This window comes from Palaemon carinicauda, chromosome 24 (genome assembly GCF_036898095.1).
Source record: "Palaemon carinicauda isolate YSFRI2023 chromosome 24, ASM3689809v2, whole genome shotgun sequence".
Lineage (NCBI taxonomy): Eukaryota > Metazoa > Arthropoda > Malacostraca > Decapoda > Palaemonidae > Palaemon > Palaemon carinicauda.
In genome coordinates, this window is record NC_090748.1 from 82,176,185 (window position 1) to 82,201,184 (window position 25,000).

The 25,000-nt window shown below is 40.0% G+C and overlaps 2 protein-coding genes across 2 annotated transcripts in view; both read right to left on the reverse strand.

Moving 5' to 3' along the window:
* Positions 1 to 12,101, reverse strand: part of LOC137618179 (uncharacterized) — a 31,241-nt gene extending 19,140 nt beyond the window's left edge. The window contains exons 1-2 of the mRNA XM_068348243.1: positions 11,963 to 12,101; positions 11,693 to 11,860 (exon numbers count right to left, since the gene is read on the reverse strand). Coding sequence (XP_068204344.1) covers positions 11,693 to 11,813 — 121 coding nt within the window. The 5' untranslated portion in view covers positions 11,814 to 11,860; positions 11,963 to 12,101. The remainder of the gene's footprint in view (positions 1 to 11,692; positions 11,861 to 11,962) is intronic.
* Positions 1 to 25,000, reverse strand: part of Top3alpha (topoisomerase 3-alpha) — a 238,872-nt gene that overhangs the window by 161,102 nt on the left and 52,770 nt on the right. The window lies entirely within an intron of this gene.

Sequence of the window (25,000 nt, forward strand, 5' to 3'; positions counted from 1 at the left end):
GTAGCAAAGTAGGAAAACTATTTTTTTTGGGGGGGGGGCGCGTTTAATCATCTATAACAAACTGCCGCTAATGACAGAATGATAATTTACGATAATTCTAAACTGTTACTAAAGATGATTGTCCATTCCATATCCAAAATACTTTTCCTAACTTCAGTTGTAAGTCAACTTGTACCCCCCTCAATTATGAAACCATCTAAAATAAAAAGTATGAGAAGAAGCAAGTACTAGCCCGATTTTTAAAGTTGTCGAACAATTAAGTTACCGCTATAACGTTTGATGTGACAGATAGTGCGAGATTGGAGAAGGTAAGGAAAATTGAATCATGATTGATTTTCAATATAAATGAAACTTTGAGGAGCAACAAAGATATCATTTGTTAGAGAGATAGAGAGGTAAGGAATGGGAGGTAGTGAAAAGTAGTCCACACACACACACACACACACAGAGAGAGAGAGAGAGAGAGAGAGAGAGAGAGAGAGAGAGAGAGAGAGAGAGAGAGAGAGAGAGAGAGTGTGTGTGTGTGTGTTTTTTAAATGTAATAAACAAAAAAAATTTGATGGTTTATAACACATTGGTGCTTATGTAATATCAACTGTATAGACAGTTTGAATAAGTTGAGAAATGGTATAAACGATACTTTGTTAGTGTATTCGTACGCTCTCAAGAGCGGCAGCTAGACGTCAGCTGATCTGATCACAGTCAAAAGTAAAACAAAAAGAAATCAACAATACTCGATTTTTAAAACATACCCGAAATTTAAAAACAAAAGTACACGCTTTCTTAATGTGCAATTAACTATTTAAAGAGTAGCAATTTTCTAGAATAAAATGATGTTTCCCAAAAATAGTGGTTTGCTGATGAAATCGGATGCCGTATTTTTAGCTACGATTGAAATGGATGTAGACTCGGCATAAAGTAAAACAAAAAGAAGTCAACAATACTCGATTTTTAAAACACACCCGAAATTTAAAAACAAAAGTACACGCTTTCTTAATGTGCAATTAACTATTTAAAGAGTAGCAATTTTCTAGAATAAAATGATGTTTCCCAAAAAATAGTGGTTTGCTGATGAAATCGGATGCCGTATTTTTAGCGACGATTGAAATTAGATGTAGACTCGGCATAATTTTTTCGTTTTGTATTTAATTGACACTAAGAAAACTAATTTCAGTTTCTTCATTTATATGTAAGTATTGTATAACACGAGAGAGAGAGAGAGAGAGAGAGAGAGAGAGAGAGAGAGAGAGAATCAGCTGTTGTAATCGAATGCCGTGTTTTTGTTTCGTGAGAAATTGATCGCAACGACTAACAACAACCTACTGTACTGAACTTTACAGTATTATACAGACTACTGTAATATGATAAAGTAAAATATTTGTAATAACCTATTTTATATGAAATGGGGCTATTTGTTGACTTCTACGGCTGAAAATTGTAGACATCTGAGTTAGGTTACGCTTACTCTAGACCAAAATTTAATACTAACGACTTACGAACAGACTCTCGGTCCCTATTGTGTTCGTAAGTTGGGGACTGTCTGTAAAAAGACAAAAATTAATGGCAGTCCAAAATAGGCGAGGAGGGAGAGAGGAAACAACCGCTCTCGATCCGAGCCAAAAGTAAAGTGACTAAATCACAGGTGTCTGAACGGGAGTGGTAGCAAGCTACCCCCCCTACCCCCTGCTAACTAGCGGTGTGGGTAGTTAACCCTCGCTAAAATTTTAATGGCTCGTCATTTCAGCTCCGCCGAAAGTATAACCCCTAATAAATAGCGTGGTTTGTATTCCAGTTACGGAACAAATCATGTATCATTACATTTAACTGAAGCTTTTTACATTACCATACTTCATAGCCAACTTTAATAATCATTTTAAAGCTAATAAGTGCTGCAGAAATTACTTTGACTATTAAACTCTGAGGATTTTTAATATAGAAAATACTGTATGGCAAGTTATAAAATCACAAATATTTCAAGTAATTCATATTTTTCCTTATTATACAGAGTACTTTTAGGAATATGACTTCAGCCAAGCTAGAATGACAGTGTTAAGTTTATCAGCGTAATTATACCTACTGGTGGGTGACAAGCAAAACCCGCCCATCTGTAAGTAAGCAAGACACTCACTCATGACTTTCGTCCTGGAACTTACAGGGTATTGTGACATGAGGTGTAAGCTAAAGGACTCACGTTTGCAAAAGTTATAAATAATACAAAATTACTTTAAAAATGTTATTTTTATTAGTAAAATAAATTTTTGAATATACTTACCCGATAATCATGTAGCTGTCAACTCCGTTGCCCGACAGAATTCTACGGGAGGGATACGCCAGCTATCACAATACTAGAAGGGGGTGTACTCACCAGCGCCACCTGTGGCCAGGTACTACAGTACTTCTTGTTGACACCTCCTCAATTTTTCCTCGGTCCACTGGTTCTCTATGGGGAGGAAGGGAGGGTCAATTAAATCATGATTATCGGGTAAGTATATTCAAAAATTTATTTTACTAATAAAAATAACATTTTTCAATATTAAACTTACCCGATAATCATGTAGCTGATTCACATCCAGGGGGGTGGGTGAAAACCAGTGTACAAGATTAAAGGATAGCTAAGTATCCCGTATTTCATATAATCAGTTATCTCAAAATAACAATGAAATAATAAGTACCTGGTAAGGAAGTCGACTTGAACCGTTACTCTGCCTTTTTTAAGTTCGTCTTCCTTACTGAGCGCAGCGTTCCTCTTAGGAGGCTGAATCAACTCTAAGGTGCTAAAGTATATAGGGCTGCAACCCCTACTAAAGGACCTCTACACAACCTCTAACCCAGGCGCTTCTCAAGAATGAATTGACCACCCGCCAAATCAAAAGGATGCGGAAGGCTTCTTAGCCTACCGTAACAACCATAAAAACAACAATAAAAGCATTCAAGAGAAAGGTTAAAAAAGGTTATGGGATTAAGGGAATGTAGTGGCTGAGCCCTCACCTACTACTGCACTCGCTGCTACGAATGGTCCCAGGGTGTAGCAGTTCTCGTAAAGAGACTGGACATCTTTAAGATAAAATGATGCAAACACTGACTTGCTCCTCCAATAGGTTGCATCCATTATGCTCTGCAGAGAACGGTTTTTATTAAAGGCCATCGAAGTAGCTACGGCTCTCACTTTGTGGGTCCTTACCTTCAGCAAAGCAAGGTCTTCCTCCTTCAAGTGAGAATGGGCTTCTCTAATCAGAAGCCTTATATAATACGAAACCCCGTTTTTGGACATGGGCCTCGAAGGTTTCTTGATTGCACACCATAAGGCTTCTGACTGTCCTCGAATAGGTTTTGACCTATTAAGATAATATTTCAGAGCTCTGACAGGGCAAAGAACTCTTTCTAGCTCGTTACCTACCATGTTGGAGAGGCTAGGAATTTCAAACGATCTAGGCCAAGGACGTGAAGGAAGTTCATTCTTAGCTAAGAATCCGAGCTGTAAAGAACATGTTGCAGATTCGGATGTGAACCCAATGTTCTTGCTGAAGGCATGAACCTCACTGACTCTTTTAGCTGTTGCAAGGCAGACGAGAAAAAGTGTCTTGAGGGTAAGGTCCTTGAAGGAAGCTGACTGGAGAGGTTCGAACCTAGGTGACATAAGGAACCTTAAGACTACGTCTAGATTCCAGCCTGGAGTGGGTAGACGACGTTCTTTAGAAGTCTCAAAAGACTTAAGGATGTCTTGAAGGTCCTTGTTGGAAGAAAGGTCCAAACCTCTGTGGCGGAGAACTGAAGCCAACATACTCCTGTACCCTTTAATCGTAGGAGCTGAAAGGGATCTCTCATCCCTAAGATGTAATAGGAAGTCAGCTATTTGGGTCACAGAGGTATTGGTAGAGGAAACTGCATTGGCTCTACACCAGCTCCGGAAGACTTCCCACTTGGATTGGTAGACTCTACGAGTGGATACCCTCCTTGCTCTGGCAATCGCACTGGCTGCCTCCTTCGAAAAGCCTCTAGCTCTAGCGAATCTTTCGACAGTCTGAAGGCAGTCAGCCGAAGAGCGTGGAGGTTTGGGTGCAACCTGTCTACGTGAGGTTGACGTAGAAGGTCCACTCTTAGAGGGAGAGTCCTGGGGACGTCGACCAGCCATTGTAGTACCTCTGTGAACCATTCTCTTGCAGGCCAAAGGGGAGCAACCAGCGTCAGCCGTGTCCCTTCGTGCGAGATGAACTTCTGAAGGACTTTGTTTATGATCTTGAACGGTGGGAATGCGTAAAGGTCGAGATGGGACCAGTTCAGCAGAAAAGCATCCACATGAACTGCTGCTGGGTCTGGAACTGGGGAACAGTACAAAGGAAGTCTCTTGGTCATGGAGGTGGCAAACAGATCTATTGTCGGCTGACCCCACAAGGTCCAAAGTCTGTTGCACACGCTCTTGTGGAGGGTCCATTCCGTGGGGATGACCTGATCCCTTCTGCTTAGGCGATCTGCTGAGACGTTCATGTTGCCCTGAATGAACCTCGTAACTAGGGTGAGGTTTAGACTTCTTGACCAAATGAGGAGGTCCCTTGCTATCTCGTATAGGCTCCTCGAATGGGTCCCTCCTTGCTTGGAGATGTAAGCCAAGGCTGTGGTGTTGTCGGAGTTCACCTCCACCACCTTGCCTAGCAGGAGGGACTTGAAGTTCAATAGGGCTAAATGAACTGCTAGTAGCTCCTTGCAGTTGATGTGGAGCGTTTCCTGTTCCTCGTTCCACGTTCCCGAGCACTCCTGTCCGTTCAAGGTCGCGCCCCAGCCCGAGTCCGATGCATCCGAGAAGAGATGAAGATTGGGGGTCTGAATCGCCAACGATAGGCCCTCCCTGAGAAGGAGATTGGTCTTCCACCACAAGAGAGTGGTCTTCATCTCTTTGGTGACTGGGATAGAGACTGCTTCGAGAGTCAAACCCTTGTCCCAATGAGCTGCTAGATGGAATTGAAGAGGGCGGAGGTGGAGTCTCCCTAGCTCGACGAACAAGGCCAACGATGAAAGGGTCCCTGTGAGACTCATCCACTGTCTCACCGAGCAACTGCTCCTCTTCAGCATGCTCAGGATGCAATCTAGGGCTTGGCTTATCCTTGGGGCCGATGGAAAAGCCCGAAAATCCTGACTCCGAATCTCCATTCCCAGGTACACAATGGATTGGGAGGGAATGAGCTGGGACTTTTCTAGATTGACTAACAGACCCAGTTCTTTGATCAAGTCCAAAGTCCAGTTGAGACTCTCCAGACAGCGACGACTCGTGGAGGCTCTCAACAGCCAGTCGTCTAAATAAAGGGAGGCTCTGATGTCCGATAAGTGGAGGAATTTTGCTATATTCCTCATCAGATGCGTAAACACCATAGGAGCTGTGCTTAGGCCAAAACACAGGGCTTGGAATTGGTAGACAACCTTTCCAAAAACGAATCTCAGGAAAGGTTGGGAGTCTGGATGAATAGGAACGTGAAAGTAAGCATCTTTCAGGTCCAACGAGACCATCCAGTCCTCCTGCCTGACCGCTGCTAGGACCGACTTCGTCGTCTCTATCGTGAACGTCTGCTTGGTGACATAAGCATTGAGCGCGCTGACGTCCAGCACCGGTCTCCAACCTCCTGTCTTCTTGGCCACCAGAAAGAGACGGTTGTAGAAGCCTGGGGATTGATGGTCCCGGACTATAACCACTGCCTTCTTCTGTAACAGGAGCGACACCTCCTGGTGCAACGCTAGCCTCTTGTCCTTTTCCTTGTAGTTGGGAGAGAGGTTGATGGGAGATGTGGTCAGAGGGGGTTTGCGGCAGAATGGTATCCTGTAACCCTCCCTCAGCCAACTGACAGACTGGGCGTCTGCACCTCTCTTTTCCCAGGCTTGCCAGAAGATCTTGAGTCTGGCTCCTACTGCTGTCTGGAGAGGAGGAGAGTCAGTTTTTGCCTTTAGAAGCCTTGGAACCTTTCCTAGACTTGCTCCTGGAAGAGTCTGGACGGGAGCTTCCTCGGCTGGGGGATCTACCACGAAAGGGCGGAATAAACCTCGTAGCAGGAGTATCAGCCACTGGGGTGCGATAAGTCCTGGGGACTGAGGTAGCAACCTTAGTCTTACGAGCTGATGAGGCCACAAGATCATGGGTGTCCTTTTGTATCAGGGCCGCAGACAAGTCCTTAACAAGCTCTTCGGGAAACAGGAACTTAGAGAGCGGAGCGAAAAGGAGTTGAGACCTTTGACAAGTTGTGATGCTGGAGGAAAGGAAGGTACAAAGCTGCTCCCTTTTCTTAAGCACTCCTGACACAAACATTGAAGCAAGCTCGCCAGATCCATCCCTAATAGCTTTATCCATGCAGGACATTAAGAGCATGGCTGAGTCCTTGTCCGCAGGGGAGGTCTTCTTGCTAAGGGCCCCCAGGCACCAGTCTAGGAAATTGAACATCTCAAAGGCTCGAAATACACCCTTTAGGAAGTGATCTAGATCGGAGAAGGTCCAGCAAACCTTAGAGCGCCTCATTGCTGTTCTACGAGGAGAGTCTACCAAACTTGAGAAGTCAGCCTGGGCAGAGGCAGGTACTCCCAAGCCTGGTTCCTCTCCTGTGGCATACCAAACGCCCGCTTTAGAAGTGAGCTTAGTCGGAGGAAACATAAAGGAAGTCTTTCCTAGTTGCTGCTTAGACTGCAACCACTCCCCTAAAATTCTTAACGCTCTCTTAGAGGACCTTGCAAAGACGAGCTTAGTATAAGTTGACTTGGCTGGCTGCATGCCCAGCGAAAACTCAGATGGCGGAGAGCGGGGGGTAGCAGAGACAAAATGGTCTGGGTATACCTCTCTGAAAAGAGCCAGGACCTTACGAAAGTCAATAGGAGGCGGAGAAGACTTGGATTCATCCACGTCTGATGAGGGATCCAGGTGTGCAGCCTCATCATCAGAAACCTCATCACCAGAGTGTAGCGAAGTGAGAGGTAAGGTATGCTGAACAGCAGAATCTGCACGAGCGGGAGCTAAAACGCTTGTGGTTTCATCCTCAAGTCTCTGTTGAGGCAACACCTGAGGCTCAGGCTGCAAAGACTGGTCAAAAGGAGTAGCAGAAGGTAGGCGCATGGGTGGAGGAGGCTGACTCCTGGCATGAGTGTCTTGACTCAAGAGTTGCGCTTGCTGTAAGGTTGGTGGATGCGCAGTAGCAGGTTCCTGAGGAACGAGTTGAGGTTCCTGAGGTGTGAGCTGCGAGCGTTGAGGTAGTGGCTGCGCAGAACGCAGTAATTGTCTCGCGAGTTGAGGTTCCTGAGGCGCAAGGCTAAGGTGTTGAGGCTCTCGCCTTGAGGAGGGTTGAGGTCGCTGCAGCGAGAGCTGAAGAGACTGCCTCATGGATGGGAGAGGTTGTTGTACCTCAAGAGAATGTTGCCTCACTGGTGGAACCGCAAGTGGAAGCGGAGGAAGTAAGGTATAAGCTTCCTGTTCCCATTGCTGAGGTTGCCTTAAGGAAGGCGGAGGTAGCTGCACACCGCTGGAAACTGGCAACTCAGTACGTGGTAAGGTATCCTGAGGAGCCTCAACATCGTACGCCTGGCAGACAGGACTGCGGTTAGGCGGAGCGATCGCAGGAGGAGGTGTAACCTTCTCAGCCTGACACTCACGCATCAAGACCGCAAGTTGTGACTGCATGGACTGCAGTAGAGTCAACTTGGGGTCGGCAGACACTAAGGTCTGCTGAGGCAAAGCCTTAACAGAAGAGATCTGTTGCGGCAGCACCTTACTCCTCTTAGGAGGTGTGCCTTCAACTGATGACTGCGGCGAGTCAGAGCTGATCCAATGACTGCAGCCAGGTTGTAGAGCTCTTGAGGTCTGGACTCTGCGTTTGAGAGGTCTTGAGACCTGAGTCCAACGTTTCCTCCCTGACAATTCTTCAGCAGACGAGTAAAAGACGGGCTCAATCGTCTGCGGGTGGGAGTGACGGTCTCTGGAAGACACGCCCGCAACCACCGAGGATACTTCTGTGCGCTTAAGGAATCGGACAAAATCAAGTTCCGAAAGTCCGGCGCATTCCTCACATCGATCTTCCAACTGACAGGGTCTTTCCCTACAGTCAGAACAAGCGGTGTGAGGATCTACCGAGGCCTTCGGAATACGCCTATTACAAGACCTACATCGTCTATGGGGTGGGGCTTGTGAAATGTCAGACATCTTGAATCAAAGAGTTAGCCAAGTGGGGATTCCAAATCAAGCAAAAAGATCGTTAACCATTAATCAGAACTAAATAATAGCTATCTAAGCTAATATAGAAGTTTTCCAGTAAAGCGACAGCCGAAATCTGAGAGAAATACTTCACCAAAAGCCGTGAAAATACTCCAAGATCATAAGCGTATCCCAGAACGTCTTGCCGGAAGCACGACAGAGGAAAAATTGAGGAGGTGTCAACAAGAAGTACTGTAGTACCTGGCCACAGGTGGCGCTGGTGAGTACACCCCCTTCTAGTATTGTGATAGCTGGCGTATCCCTCCCGTAGAATTCTGTCGGGCAACGGAGTTGACAGCTACATGATTATCGGGTAAGTTTAATATTGAAAATTTGAGATTTAGTTCTACACACATATAAACCACCATTCTTTAATGGGAGACTCATCCTTAGGAAGGAGGAGCTCCTATGAACCAAATTACTGGCTAGTTCAACTTTCCAAGGAATACTCTGAGCACCTGGTCATATACAGGAGTAAAGGTCATGACACCTGCCAATCTCCTAACAGTTTGTACACAGAGATGCCACAGGCATTAAATTAGCCCCATAGCAAGAATAAATGGCAATCAGTTACAGGAGATCTTGCATCCTTGTATGTAGTATGTGCTCTGAATGTATTTAGAGCTGCTGTAAGAAATGGCCTTGAATACATTCTATCCATCCTTCTCAAAGTATGGGAAGATGGAGTAGACACTATATAACAGATTTTACTGCAAAGAAAGACTGCTCGGCTATGAAGCCTGCCTGCATCTGATGTCTGATCCAGTCCATAGTCGGCACAACTGCCGCACCTCCAAAAGAAGTAGAAAGCGAGTCGTGCTACCTTTCATTCTGGGTTTAACCGAAACCGCTATCTTAAGGCAGGTTTACACGGTCAAACACAGTTCGACAGACAAGTGTTTGAAGTGATGTTTGAACGTGTAAACGGGGCATTTGGTTGTTGAACAGTTCAAAGAAAGTCTGTTCTCACCTGACTTCAGTGGGCAGGGCTTCATTGTCCACAACCCTAATGCATTTGTGGCTTAATCCACCTCTTAGAACAATTTGACAAGCAGGTTTGACATACCGCTCAACCGTGTAAACCCCGCTTTAGACTCCTGTCTTAGTACATGAGCCACTAACTGGTTCTTCCCCAGTGCTACGTTGGACCCAATATCCCTTAATTTAGTGATCCCTTGCCTAAGTTGGACCTTCAACCCCCTTGCTAGCTGGGATATAAACACAGCAATGATCTCAAAAAGCTAGAAAGAAACCGCATTCTTGAATAGCTTCCTCATTATCCTCCCAATGCTAAGAAAAGTATTGGGACTTCAGCACTGAAGCACAGAGTCCCCCTAGCCGTTTTGAAAGCAACAAGACTTCATTTACTTCTGGTGAACATTACTCTGTTCAGCACATTACAATGTAATTTACAATCTTTTTTTAAAAATCTGAGCAATTTCTCCAAGAATGGAAGTGTTGGTGATGCAGGATGGAATGAATGAATGATTTGAAGTTCTCTGGCATCCTGACATCGAAGGTCAATAATGCCGATATTGTTTATCATAAATAAAGATTAAAAGAATATTCAATTAAAACTAGAAAAGTAAATATGTTATAGAAGTTAAATAGCATTAAGAAGACCTGCTTCTGAAATAAATTTAAAAATGCCACTAGCATTGTAAGACACATGTCGAGGATCTTGGCAAGGATGAACCTGCCATCTTCACCCCGAGCTTCAAACAGTTATCTATTTCTTTCTGTGCTATAAGTAGAGTATTCAGTCAACAAATGCCTGTCAAGGGTATCAAACAGTCATAACCATATGGTTGGTGTTGGCCAGCCAGCAGAAACTCATCAGAGTGTAACCAATGCGGAGACGATAAAGAGTTGTCTTCCATTTTCGGGGCATCCCATCATACCTCCTAGGGGATATAACAATCGCAATTTCTCTCAACATATTTTCGGTTAAACTATGAGTGATATGACCTGCGGTGAATGTTAGACGACAGACACCTACTTCCCTCACAAACTCAGTTGTCACCAGTTCCCAGTGCTCCTTCTATATTTCTTGTGTATATATCTGCCATTTTTTATCCCTTTTCATAGAATTTTCAGCGCTTTTTGTTGAATAGTTTAACTATACATTCAGCATAAAATCAAAATGCTAGTGTGTTTGTGGTACATGCCAAAGGGCAAAAGTATGACAGGGCATCTAATGTTGCCGATGATGACGACAATGTGCAAGTGGAGCTATTAAGTTGCAGCATAGAGAAAGATAATTCTCGAAAGCATGATTTCATGCATATGCTAAAACTGTCTGATGCTAAGTTGACACCTTGAAAATTAGGCCTAATTATTGAGGAGGATGGTGATATCAAGGAAATTGAAGACTCGTGTCTCAAGATGAAGAGGATAGAGGGGGAACAACGATGATTGAATATGAAGAAAGTAGTATTCAGAAAAGAATGGTGAAAAAAATTTCATACACTACTAAAGATTTCCAAACAAAAAAGGAAAAAAAAAATGAATAGAGGAAAAATTAGTAAAAATATAAGACTGATTGAAAGTGAAAAATGAGAAGACAAACAGGATACTGAGCCTAAGGGTGCAATTAATAGTAATGATCTCCGAGGTAGAAGCAGATGATTATACAAGTAATGAAGAAAAAGTTTGTTGCAGTGGTTGAAATAACCACTGATGAATATTCAGAACTGGATAGATTATAAAGTAATGAGATATTGAAAGGAATAGTTTTCTCAGGATTTCCTCTGGCTCAAGGTGATCCCAAAGTCACAGGTCATGTGGGCAGCAAAGACGACAAGGATCAAGGTCACCCGCCCGCTCCTATTCCCTGAATCTACTCGGATTGAGGGTTGAAGAAGACAATGACAGGTGGTCCAAAGATGCCACACTGCTAGCAACCCTAGGAATAACTGGGCCCATTCCCTAAAGTTGGGTTCCAATATAATCTAGGTTTAAACATATCTCAAATTAAAACTTGCACGGAGCCAATAAATGTTAGTGGCCAGTTCCTTCCTTGTGGATGAAAGATGGACATCAACTAACCTCAACTTAACCCCCTAACCTGACCTACAAGCTGTGTCCTTACCTACTTACCTAACGGAGGGTGGGGGGCTAATGCCCGCCTGCGTCCCCCTTACACTGCCGTATTTTAAGTTAACCGTAATCATACATGCAGGTGGCCGCTATCATACATACACCCCACTTGCTGACCACGAATTAAGACAACCGAAGCTCTACAGACCAGATTTTTTCAAACCACACAGGAACTATCTATGACAGGTGTAGGCTCAGGCCTAACTTATATGGTTCCTAACATATTTATATATCACAGGATGATATTGGCGAGTTACCACACGGGTCTACAGCCCCTACAAGCCGCTGGTTGGATCTACGACACCGTAGGATTCTAGTGTGCCTAGTCATAGCCTCAGCATAGTTTACAAAGTTTCAGTTAGCCTATCGTCGGCCTACCTTCAATGGTGTCGAGGATAACTCCCGAAGAAGTGCCGAATATTTTCTTCTTTCGTTCCTCGGCATTTTCTAAAATGCGTCGTCTGCGAAGTTCACGTCGTCTGGCGGCCTCATCTGCCATCCTATAGGATCACATTAAATCGTCTCAAGGGGCCCGGTTTGACGCTTCTGAAACAAAACAAAATATATGAGAAAACACTATAACAAGATAAATTTCACAAAAAGTATATCCACTATGTACAGAAGTAAAAATATTGAGACTTTTCTTACCTTCTAGAGCTTTGCCGTTCTCGCCGAGTCAAAGTAAATAAACAAAGATGGCTGGTCTCACTCCAGACAGTAGAATAACGTAGAGCATTCCATTAGAAATAATCCACCATTTTGCCCGTGTCCAACAGTAAGGCTGGGCAATCTTTTACTACAACTACTACACCATTTTCAACATTAGAATTAAATAAATAAGAAATATGATACCAAAGCAAAATATAGCTAGGGTATTCTTTAATGATAAGAAGATAATAGATTAGAGACAATACTTTTTAATACTGTACAATTTCTTTCTGGTATCACAAGATACGATAATAAAACGAGTCTTCATATTTTGCTATTATAAACCTGTTTGTCAGTAAGATTTTCATAATGCTAAAGATTATCAATGTACATATATATTGAACTTATTGAGAAAAAAATGTAATCTATGATTTTATTTCAATAGCATTCAAACTGTAGGGTAAACCTACATTTTCCATGACTATTTTTACGTCTTATATTACCAAATTGTACACGGATATTGACATAACTTGGGGGTTACAAAAAAAAGTATCTATATTTTTTTAAAACCAAATGAATATATAAAACTTTTTTTTTAGATGACTGGAAAGAAAATTGTCATAATCCTCAAAATTCCTTATAGACTGTGAGTAAATATAGATTATAGTATTCCAATTTGCAACATTATGGCAAGTCATCACATCCATTAGTCAAGTTTCTTCACTGAAAGGATACGAGCAAGTAGTGCTGGCGTATCCTAGCTAAAGGATTACACCACACAAACACATACATACGTACATGTAAACATACACGCACACACACAAGAAAAAACATACAAGCATACATACACGCCCACACACATACATGCATACATATAAGCACATACATACACACACACACACACACACATATATATATATATATATATATATATATATATATATATATATATATATATATATATATGTGTGTGTGTGTGTGTGTGTGTGTGTGTGTGTGTCTTTCCGCTTGCGTTTGTTCATAGTACATAAATTCGTCATCTTCTCTTCCTTCCCCTGCTTCTTTTACAATCTCAAATGACCCATTCTATTATTCTTAATGTCCATCTATTGTCTGCCACTCTTATAGGACTCAATACATGCAAAAGGAAGAAGCCTGGCCAGCTCCAAAATGTTTTGTTGCTTTCTTATTGGATATTCACTAATACTGTTTCTTTGTCATTTGGACAAATACAGAAGAAACAAGACTGAATACTTCTAGTATGCTGTACTCTCTGGAGACGATTATCCCCAAAACACCAGCAATAGAAGGAAGACGTCTGACTTGCTCTAGCATGCTTAGTACCTAGATAAAGATTCACTTGTACTGTTTCTTTGTCATGTGGACAAATGCAGAAGAAACAAGACTGAATACTTCTAGTATGCTGTGCTCTCTGAAGATTCACCTAAAAACAGAAGCAGCAGAAGGAAGAAATCTGACTTGCTCTAGCATGCTTAGTTCCTTGATAAAGATTCACTTGTACTGTTTCTTTGTCATGTGGAGAAATGCAGAAGAAATAAGACTGAATACTTCTAGTATGCTGTGCTCTCTGAAGATTCACCTAAAAACAGAAGCAGCAGAAGGAAGAAGTCTGACTTGCTCTAGCATGCTTAGTTCCTTTATAAAGATTCACTTGTACTGTTTCTTTGTCATGTGGTGAAATGCTGAAGACACAAGACTGAATACTTCTAGTATGCTGTGCTCTCTGAAGATTCACCAAAAAACAGTAGCAGCAGAAGGAAGAAGTCTAACTTGCTCTAGCATGCTTAGTTCCTTGATAAAGATTCACTTGTACTGTTTCTTTGTCATGTGGTGAAATGCTGAAGAAACAAGACTGAATACTTCTAGTATGCTGTGCTCTCTGAAGATTCACCTAAAAACAGAAGCAGCAGAAGGAAGAAGTCTGACTTGCTCTAGCATGCTTAGTTCCTTTATAAAGATTCACTTGTACTGTTTCTTTGTCATGTGGTGAAATGCTGAAGACACAAGACTGAATACTTCTAGTATGCTGTGCTCTCTGAAGATTCACCAAAAAACAGTAGCAGCAGAAGGAAGAAGTCTAACTTGCTCTAGCATGCTTAGTTCCTTGATAAAGATTCACTTGTACTGTTTCTTTGTCATGTGGTGAAATGCTGAAGAAACAAGACTGAATACTTCTAGTATGCTGTGCTCTCTGAAGATTCACCTAAAAACAGAAGCAGCAGAAGGAAGAAGTCTGACTTGCTCTAGCATGCTTAGTTCCTTTATAAAGATTCACTTGTACTGTTTCTTTGTCATGTGGTGAAATGCTGAAGACACAAGACTGAATACTTCTAGTATGCTGTGCTCTCTGAAGATTCACCAAAAAACAGTAGCAGCAGAAGGAAGAAGTCTAACTTGCTCTAGCATGCTTAGTTCCTTGATAAAGATTCACTTGTACTGTTTCTTTGTCATGTGGTGAAATGCTGAAGAAACAAGACTGAATACTTCTAGTATGCTGTGCTCTCTGAAGATTCACCAAAAAACAGCAGCAGCAGAAGGAAGAAGTCTGACTTGCTCTAGCATGTTTTTGTTTCTTGATAAAGATTCACTTGTACTATTTCTTTGTCATGTGAACATATGCAGAAGAAACAAGACTGAATACTTCTAGTATGCTGTGCTCTCTGAAGATTCACCAAAAAACAGCAGCAGCAGAAGGAAGAAGTCTGACTTGCTCTAGCATGTTTTTTTTTTTTTTTGATAGAGATTCACTTGTACTATTTCTTTGTCATGTGAACACATGCAAAAGAAACAAGACTGAATACTTCTAGTATGCTGTGCTCTCTGAAGATTCACCAAAAACAGCAGCAGCCAAAGGAGTCTGACTTGCTCTAGCATGTTTTGTTTCTTGATAAAGATTCACTTGTACTATTTCTTTGTCATTTGAACAAATTCAAAATAAACAAGCCGAATGAGAGGTGACTTGCTAAAGGGTGGACAAGTTGCGTGGTGCTCCGTTAAACACTTGCCCTGAGTCGTGTTTTAGCTTCCGGTTCCTCACTTAGAATATCATTAAAAAGATATTAGTTAATCTTTAGGAGAAACCTAAGTGATAAGAAACAGTACACTATGTTTGTACGTAACTATTTCTGCCTCACATGTAAAAACACGGAGGGAGAACAGAAAAAATGGATAGGATGTGAATGTAATAGACTCTACCATAAGAAATGTGTGCATAAAGTGATAAAAATCACGGATAATGAACGGAATAACTTAGATTGGTTATGCCCACACTGTGTGCGTGAAGCAAGACAAGCCAATTTAGTAATATCAAAATTAAAGGAAGATGTGAACGTGAGATATTTGGCTCTGAATGAACAAGATGCTAAAATAGATGACTTGGAAAACAAACATCCGGACCTTAGCGCAGACGCAGCAAATTCCACCCAGACTACAGACCTCACTGAGAAAGTTGACATTCTTTCCATGAATATGGAATAAATTAAAGCAACACTTCAAACATTGATAGACCCAATCCGGAGAAACCGACATTTGCTAACAAAGTTAAGGAAAAAATCTGTTGATAATTAAATCAACAAATACAACTAAAATTACTGAAAGAAAACGCGAGGTTGAACAAGCACTTAAAGACATTCCTATACTTAACATGAGGTCAACTACGAATGGGAATGTTGTTGTAAACTTTGCAAACAAAATTATCTGAGAAGAGGCGGCAAACAAAATTCAGACATTGGTGGCCAACACTGAAAAGAGAAAATTCGTTAATCTAAAACCAAAAATAAATGATATGCAATGTATACAATGAAGATGATGACGTAGTAAATGCTTTGATTCAAAGAAATCGCTGCCTGGATAAGTGTGGTCCTGTAGAAAAATGCTTCGGGGGGGGGGGGGGGCACCCATTATGTGCTGACATGTGATCCTGAAGTTCGGAGGGCTATTCATGATAATGGGGACAAAGTTTCGTTACGATGGGGTATTTATAACATACATGATAGGTACCACGTGATCACCTGCTACCACTGTCAGAGGTATGGATATCTTGAAAAAGATTGCAAGTCTAAGAATAATGATAAAGTTTGCGGGAAATGTTTAGGAAAACATTCCACCAAGGAGTGTAATTCGCAAGTGTCAAAATGTATAAACTGCACAAAATTAAGCAAACCAAGTGACCACAGACTAAATTCTATAGACTGCAAAGCTTATGACTTGAAATTGAAAAGATTAGCAGAAAATACTGATCATGGTTACTAAGGATGTCATAAACTGTGGCTATGTAAATATACAATCTGTAGGTAATGAGACTATTCAAATTCGAGAATTGATAAACGAGAAATATTTGGATATGCTAGCATTATCTGAAACATGGTTAAATACCTTGGACAAGACAAAGATCACTTAAATGAACACCCCCCCCCCCCACGCCTTCTTTCACATACCAAGAGAAGGTAGGTCTGGTGGGGTGTCAGACTCTTCATTCATAAAAGTTACTCAAATCTCAAAATGTTGGAAAGAACTGGTGTAATAAGCTTTGTATATATAGAAATAAACTTTACGCCAAACAACAGAAAAAATATCCTTTGTAAGAATCTAAAAACCTTATAGAACAAACACTAGTATCTTTTTTGCAACAGTGACGATTTAACAGTAAATGAACAATACGCGATACGAAACGTTAAATACTCTAAACGAACAAAGTAAAACGACAGTGGAGGTCCTGTAGAGAGTGGGGTTCCCCGGCTGTAGGGGACCGGAAAAGCAGCCAACAAAGTAAAAGTAAGTAAGTAAATACTTCTAGTATGCTCTGCTCTCTGAATATTCTCCTAAAAACAGCAGCAGCAAAAGGAAGAAGTCTGATTTGTTCTGGTATGCTTTGTTCCATGATAAATATTCACTTTTACCGTTTCTTAGTCATTTGGACAAATGCAGAAGAAACAAGACTGAATACTTTTAGTATGTTGTGCTCTCCATAAAAGATTCTCCCTAACACAGCAGCAGCAGAAGGAAGAAGTCTGACTTGCTCTAGTATGCTTTGTTCGTTGATAACGATTCACTTGTACTGTTTCTTTGTCATGTTGACAGGTGCAGAAGAAAGACGACCGAATACTTCCAGTATGCTATGCTTTCAGAAGAAAATTCTCCTCAAAACAGCAGTAGCAGCAGAGGGGAGAAGTCTGACTTTCTCTAGTATGCTTTGTTCCCCGATAAAGATCCATTTGCACTACTACTTTGTCATGTGGATAAATGCAGATTGATTGATTTATTTGAGGTTTTCTGGCATCCTGACATCTAAGGTCATTGACGCCGAGTAGAAAAATGCAGAAGAAACAATACTGAATACTTCTAGAATGCTGTGCTCTCTGAAGAAGATTCTACCCCCAAAACAGCAGCAGCGGCAGAGGGAAAAAGCCTGAATTAGTCTATCCTTTGATAGATTCACTGGTACGCTTTCTTTGTCATGCGGACAAATACAGAAGAAAAAAAGTCTCACTTCTTCTAGTATGCTCTGCTCTCTGAAGAAGATTCCCACCAAAACAGCGGCAGCAGAAGGAAGATGTCTAACTTGTTCTAGTATGCTTTGTACAGTCAAAAGCAAATGTCCTGTCGTCTCCAGTCCCCCTCTGTCACCCCCAATATCTATAAATTCCAAAATTTCAGGTGTAGAAGAGTTTAGTTGTTAGGAGAAAAGGCAACGGACAGGGGGAGGACGACGGTGTGCCGGGTGAAGTACTTGTTAGAGCTGTAAGGGGTGTGATGGTAAGGGAACCTCGAAAAATTATGGATGAACGTAAATTCAGTATGAATTCTCCAGATCTTAATTCTATCATTATAATGATTCTAACTTATCATTATATGGTATATTCGTTGTTTTATTTGCTATGCCATTCTCATGAATAACTTGTTGACGAAAAGGATCGATGTTTAGTTTTAAAATACATTATGACCTGACTGAAAAATCTTTCGTAAACACAAGCTAGGAGTCCCCCCCCTCTCTCTCTCTCTCTCTCTCTCTCTCTCTCTCTCTCTCTCTCTCTCTCTCTCTCTCTCTCTCTCTCTCTATTCCATATATATATATATATATATATATATATATATATATATATATATATATATATATATATATATATATATATATATATATATATCAAATGTTACTTGGGGATAATATGAAAAGGAGACAAAGACAGATATTGATTGTTGAAAGTTTTTGAGAAGGTAATGAAAATTACAAGATAGAGCATTCTAAAGATTCCAGTATTGATAGTGAAGTAAAAAGAAAAGCCATGAATGACTGGAGAGAGTATCTACACAGGAAATCAGATGAGGCTGACGAAGTTATGAATACAACGAGAGGCTGTGGTGTAAGAATTGCTGATTGAATTATTAACAAAATATCTACTGGGGCTAAGGAGAAGCATATACCCTTTAAAAAGAGGGATGGATCTGTTATAACAACAAAAGATGAAGAAAGGCAACGTTGAATGGATCACACTGGTGAGGTCATGGATAGAGGATATGAAGAGAATAAGTTGATTGATATACCTAAAGTTGAGGAAGACCTTGATATGCCCATGAATGAATTCAGTGTGTTTTAAGTCGAAGTTGTCATTTAAAAAGTGAAGATATGGAAAGTGCCAGGATATGATGGAATAACTACCGAGATGATATTGGCCGAAAATTATGCGACTCCCAGACTACTAAAAAGATTATTTTGTAGAATGTGGCAGGGAGAGCCAAAACCTGATGAATGGGAGCTAGAACTGTTGGTGAAAATGGCAATTAATGGTGATCTGACTGATGGCAATAATTTCAGAGACATAACACTTACATAAGCATTCATGAATATTTACAGTATGCTCATTCTAAAGAGACTAGAGAGAAAGACTGATAAAAAGCTGAGATGAACAAGCAGGATTTCGAAAAGGTAGTTGTGGTGATCAAATTTTTATTCTAAGAAATGTGGTATGTGTAGAATATAGAAATCCCCTTTTGTTGGTATTTGTGGACTACCAAAAAGACTTTGATAAAGTCAGTTTTATGGAGAGTCTTACATTATTATGTGCTTCCTCTTAAATATGTAAATTTGATTTAAGTATATTCATGAGCATAGCAGTTGCTAAGTTAATGTTACTGGAGTCTTATCAAATGAATTTCCAGTGAACAGTGGAGTACTCCAAGGGAATGTGTTGTTACCTATGTTCTTTATGCTCCCCGTGGATTTTGCAATGCATAGAACAGTTGGGAATGGTTGAGAAGCATTGGACTGTATAAGTACAGGAAATTAGCCAACCTAGAATCCTAGAATATGCTGATGACGTTGTCCTTATTAGCAGTATACCACAGGACTTGCAAAACCTGCTTACCAGAATGCATGAATATCACATGAAGTTGGGCTTAAGATGAATAGAAGAAAGACAGAGATGAGGATTATGGAATATGCATTGGAAGATGAAATATTGGAATGAGAGAGGATTAATGAGGTGGAATCATATAAATATTTAGGTCTATGCTCTCTAATAAAAGATCTTTAGAATTTGAGTTAAATGAAAGATTGAAAAAAAAATACGACAATGGGTAGGTTACGTAAAATTTGGAAATGAAATTGCGTGAAATATCCTTAAAAAATCCGTATATATATATATATATATATATATATATATATATATATATATATATATATATATATATATATATATATATCAGTTTAGTGAGATTGGTGTTACAGTATGAACATTAGTCATGGTATAACAATGAAACACTATCCAACAGATATTGTAGATTTGAGAGAAAAGCCTTCAAAAGAATATTGGCAGTTAAATGGCAGGACAGGATTAGAAATTAAATTATAAAACATTACCCGAGTGTCAAATGTGGATGAGATCATGGTAAGGGGTGGATGGAGATGGTCTGGGCTTGTTCTCACTCCCCAAGAGAGATTAGTTCACCAAACTTTCAACTGGGCTCCAGGAAGCACTAGGAGGGTTGGAAGACACAAACTTACATAGCTGAGGACTGTGAAACGTAAAGTAGATGATGAATGAAGACGTATTGATTTAAAAGCTCAAGATAGAGACGACTGGCGAAATCAAACCGAAGCCCTTAGCGTCTATAGGCGTAGGAGGAGATAATGAATATATATATATATATATATATATATATATATATATATATATATATATATATATATATATATATATATCGAAAGAGTGTTATTCTAAAGGCGTAAATGGTGGGGTGGGGTAAGGCAGAGGAAGCGTTCTGTTACTGGGAAGGAAGCATTTTATATGAAAGTAATAGGGAACCGATGTCTCATTTCGAATTACCACGTGCCGGTTCACAACAACTGCTCAATGCGCTGACAAACCTGGGACTTTGCTAGTGTTCTGACACAGCCACTCATTAACTAGACTTTTCCAGTCATTATCCCATATGAATAGGATAAGGGCAGTATATTATCTGAAATGTAGTGATTTTTAATCACGCTTTATGTATTTTTGTCATCAGAGTAGTAGGAAATCAACTCTGCGTTATGTAGAAAGCAGCCAACCCGCACGAGGATATTTCCGAACAGAGTTTAACCAGGGTGGCCGTTGCAATATTAACTGACGTCATGACTTCGGCTCCCTATCCAATATCGTTCATCAGTATCATAATATTTTTGGCAATGATTCGAAATTATAATTACGTTGTATAGACCCATTGGTTGTGTTATTCTACCAGAAGAGTTTTTCGCTAAAATAATGACTTTTGGAATAATCTGTAAATTTTGGTCAGACTGAAAAACCTTACTCATGCATATTTCACGAGTCCGATAACAATTCCTTTTCTTAAGATAGCATAGCAACAATTGGTATGCAGCAGTTTAGCATATATGAACATTACTTCTTTCTGTCCGTTGGTTTTCTCTCCCAGACCTTACAATAGCCACCCAATATGGTTTTATGAGTTAACCAATCACAGAGTGCTTGTTTCACGCATATAATGATATTATTTTAGCATATCACCTTTTAATTAAAGGACCCTCACAGAAAATACCATTGCATTACCTAAGTCAACATTTGAGAGAGAGAGAGAGAGAGAGAGAGAGAGAGAGAGAGAGAGAGAGAGAGAGAGAGAGAGAGAGAGAGAGAGACATTAAAATGTAATCAGTAACTATGACAGACAATGCCTAAAGATTCTGTCATGCAATATTTCAAACATTAAGTGACCTATCTATAGAATCTACAAACTACAGTAGAATTCATCTGTGATGGCACACACTTTCTTACCTTAATGTAACCCGTATCTTTAGAAAAACAAAATACTTAACGAGACCAAAAAAGTTATGATTACACACAACTAACATTACATATTGTAAGCCAGAAGAATATATAAAGTAATATGAAGATGATTTGTAATATTATTGGTCTCAGATGATTGACTTCCCACACAATCATAAATATTCCATGAAACCCTTGCTCATATATGCTAAATTGTTTCGAACTAATAATTGATATCCTATCTTGAGAAAATGAATTGCTGTTGGATTTATTAAATGTGTATGAGTAAGTTTTTTCAGTCAGATCATTATTTACAAATTATAGTAAAATTCATAATTTTAGCGAATAACATTTCTGTTGGAATATTATATCGAATAACACAACATATGGGTCTATACAACGTTATTATAATTTGGAATCATTACTAAAAAAAATATGATATTGATTAATCAATATTTAATTACTTTCAAACGAAATGACTCCTTTCTCGTAACCACTCTAAAAAAAAAACACAATCTACCTACCCCACACATTCCGCATCTAAATCACACACTGTTGATATATATATATATATATATATATATATATATATATATATATATATATATATATATATATATATATATATATATATATATATATATATATAGCCTATATATATATATATATATATATATATATAGCCTATATATATATATAATATATATATATATATATATATATATATATATATATATATATATATATATATGAACATATATCACAAGCACACGTGATTTTAATTAATGTAAATATCACCCACGAAATGCATTTAATACCGAATTCTATCTTGGGAAATACATATCCACTTGGAATTCATTTTATGGTAACAGCTTCTGGCCGGGTGGTGATTCGAACCACCACCTGTACGGCTAGAAACTATGCTTGGCAGGGACCCTATCGACTCAGCTATCAAGAGAGACTAAAAGTTTATGACAAGTCCCCCTACATATTCCTGTCGAATTCAGGATTCTGTTCATAGACTTGAAATAGACCCATCTCCACCATGATAGCTGAATCGTGAGTTTGCAACACGTGGTTATTTTAATGAACATATATCACAAGCACACGTGATTTTAATTAATGTAAATATCACCCACGAAATGCATTTAATACCGAATTCTATCTTGGGAAATACATATCCACTTGGAATTCATTTTATGGTAACAGCTTCTGGCCGGGTGGTGATTCGAACCACCACCTGTACGGCTAGAAACTATGCTTGGCAGGGACCCTATCGACTCAGCTATCAAGAGAGACTAAAAGTTTATGACAAGTCCCCCTACATATTCCTGTCGAATTCAGGATTCTGTTCATAGACTTGAAATAGACCCATCTCCACCATGATAGCTGAATCGTGAGTTTGCAACACGTGGTTATTTTAATGAACATATATCACAAGCACACGTGATTTTAATTAATGTAAATATCACCCACGAAATGCATTTAATACCGAATTCTATCTTGGGAAATACATATCCACTTGGAATTCATTTTATGGTAACAGCTTCTGGCCGGGTGGTGATTCGAACCACCACCTGTACGGCTAGAAACTATGCTTGGCAGGGACCCTATCGACTCAGCTATCAAGAGAGACTAAAAGTTTATGACAAGTCCCCCTACATATTCCTGTCGAATTCAGGATTCTGTTCATAGACTTGAAATAGACCCATCTCCACCATGATAGCTGAATCGTGAGTTTGCAACACGTGGTTATTTTAATGAACATATATCACAAGCACACGTGATTTTAATTAATGTAAATATCACCCACGAAATGCATTTAATACCGAATTCTATCTTGGGAAATACATATCCACTTGGAATTCATTTTATGGTAACAGCTTCTGGCCGGGTGGTGATTCGAACCACCACCTGTACGGCTAGAAACTATGCTTGGCAGGGACCCTATCGACTCAGCTATCAAGAGAGACTAAAAGTTTATGACAAGTCCCCCTACATATTCCTGTCGAATTCAGGATTCTGTTCATAGACTTGAAATAGACCCATCTCCACCATGATAGCTGAATCGTGAGTTTGCAACACGTGGTTATTTTAATGAACATATATCACAAGCACACGTGATTTTAATTAATGTAAATATCACCCACGAAATGCATTTAATACCGAATTCTATCTTGGGAAATACATATCCACTTGGAATTCATTTTATGGTAACAGCTTCTGGCCGGGTGGTGATTCGAACCACCACCTGTACGGCTAGAAACTATGCTTGGCAGGGACCCTATCGACTCAGCTATCAAGAGAGACTAAAAGTTTATGACAAGTCCCCCTACATATTCCTGTCGAATTCAGGATTCTGTTCATAGACTTGAAATAGACCCATCTCCACCATGATAGCTGAATCGTGAGTTTGCAACACGTGGTTATTTTAATGAACATATATCACAAGCACACGTGATTTTAATTAATGTAAATATCACCCACGAAATGCATTTAATACCGAATTCTATCTTGGGAAATACATATCCACTTGGAATTCATTTTATGGTAACAGCTTCTGGCCGGGTGGTGATTCGAACCACCACCTGTACGGCTAGAAACTATGCTTGGCAGGGACCCTATCGACTCAGCTATCAAGAGAGACTAAAAGTTTATGACAAGTCCCCCTACATATTCCTGTCGAATTCAGGATTCTGTTCATAGACTTGAAATAGACCCATCTCCACCATGATAGCTGAATCGTGAGTTTGCAACACGTGGTTATTTTAATGAACATATATCACAAGCACACGTGATTTTAATTAATGTAAATATCACCCACGAAATGCATTTAATACCGAATTCTATCTTGGGAAATACATATCCACTTGGAATTCATTTTATGGTAACAGCTTCTGGCCGGGTGGTGATTCGAACCACCACCTGTACGGCTAGAAACTATGCTTGGCAGGGACCCTATCGACTCAGCTATCAAGAGAGACTAAAAGTTTATGACAAGTCCCCCTACATATTCCTGTCGAATTCAGGATTCTGTTCATAGACTTGAATAGGGTCCCTGCCAAGCATAGTTTCTAGCCGTACAGGTGGTGGTTCGAATCACCACCCGGCCAGAAGCTGTTACCATAAAATGAATTCCAAGTGGATATGTATTTCCCAAGATAGAATTCGGTATTAAATGCATTTCGTGGGTGATATTTACATTAATTAAAATCACGTGTGCTTGTGATATATGTTCATTAAAATAACCACGTGTTGCAAACTCACGATTCAGCTATCATGGTGGAGATGGGTCTATTTCAAGTCTATGAACAGAATCCTGAATTCGACAGGAATATGTAGGGGGACTTGTCATAAACTTTTAGTCTCTCTTGATAGCTGAGTCGATAGGGTCCCTGCCAAGCATAGTTTCTAGCCGTACAGGTGGTGGTTCGAATCACCACCCGGCCAGAAGCTGTTACCATAAAATGAATTCCAAGTGGATATGTATTTCCCAAGATAGAATTCGGTATTAAATGCATTTCGTGGGTGATATTTACATTAATTAAAATCACGTGTGCTTGTGATATATGTTCATTAAAATAACCACGTGTTGCAAACTCACGATTCAGCTATCATGGTGGAGATGGGTCTATTTCAAGTCTATGAACAGAATCCTGAATTCGACAGGAATATGTAGGGGGACTTGTCATAAACTTTTAGTCTCTCTTGATAGCTGAGTCGATAGGGTCCCTGCCAAGCATAGTTTCTAGCCGTACAG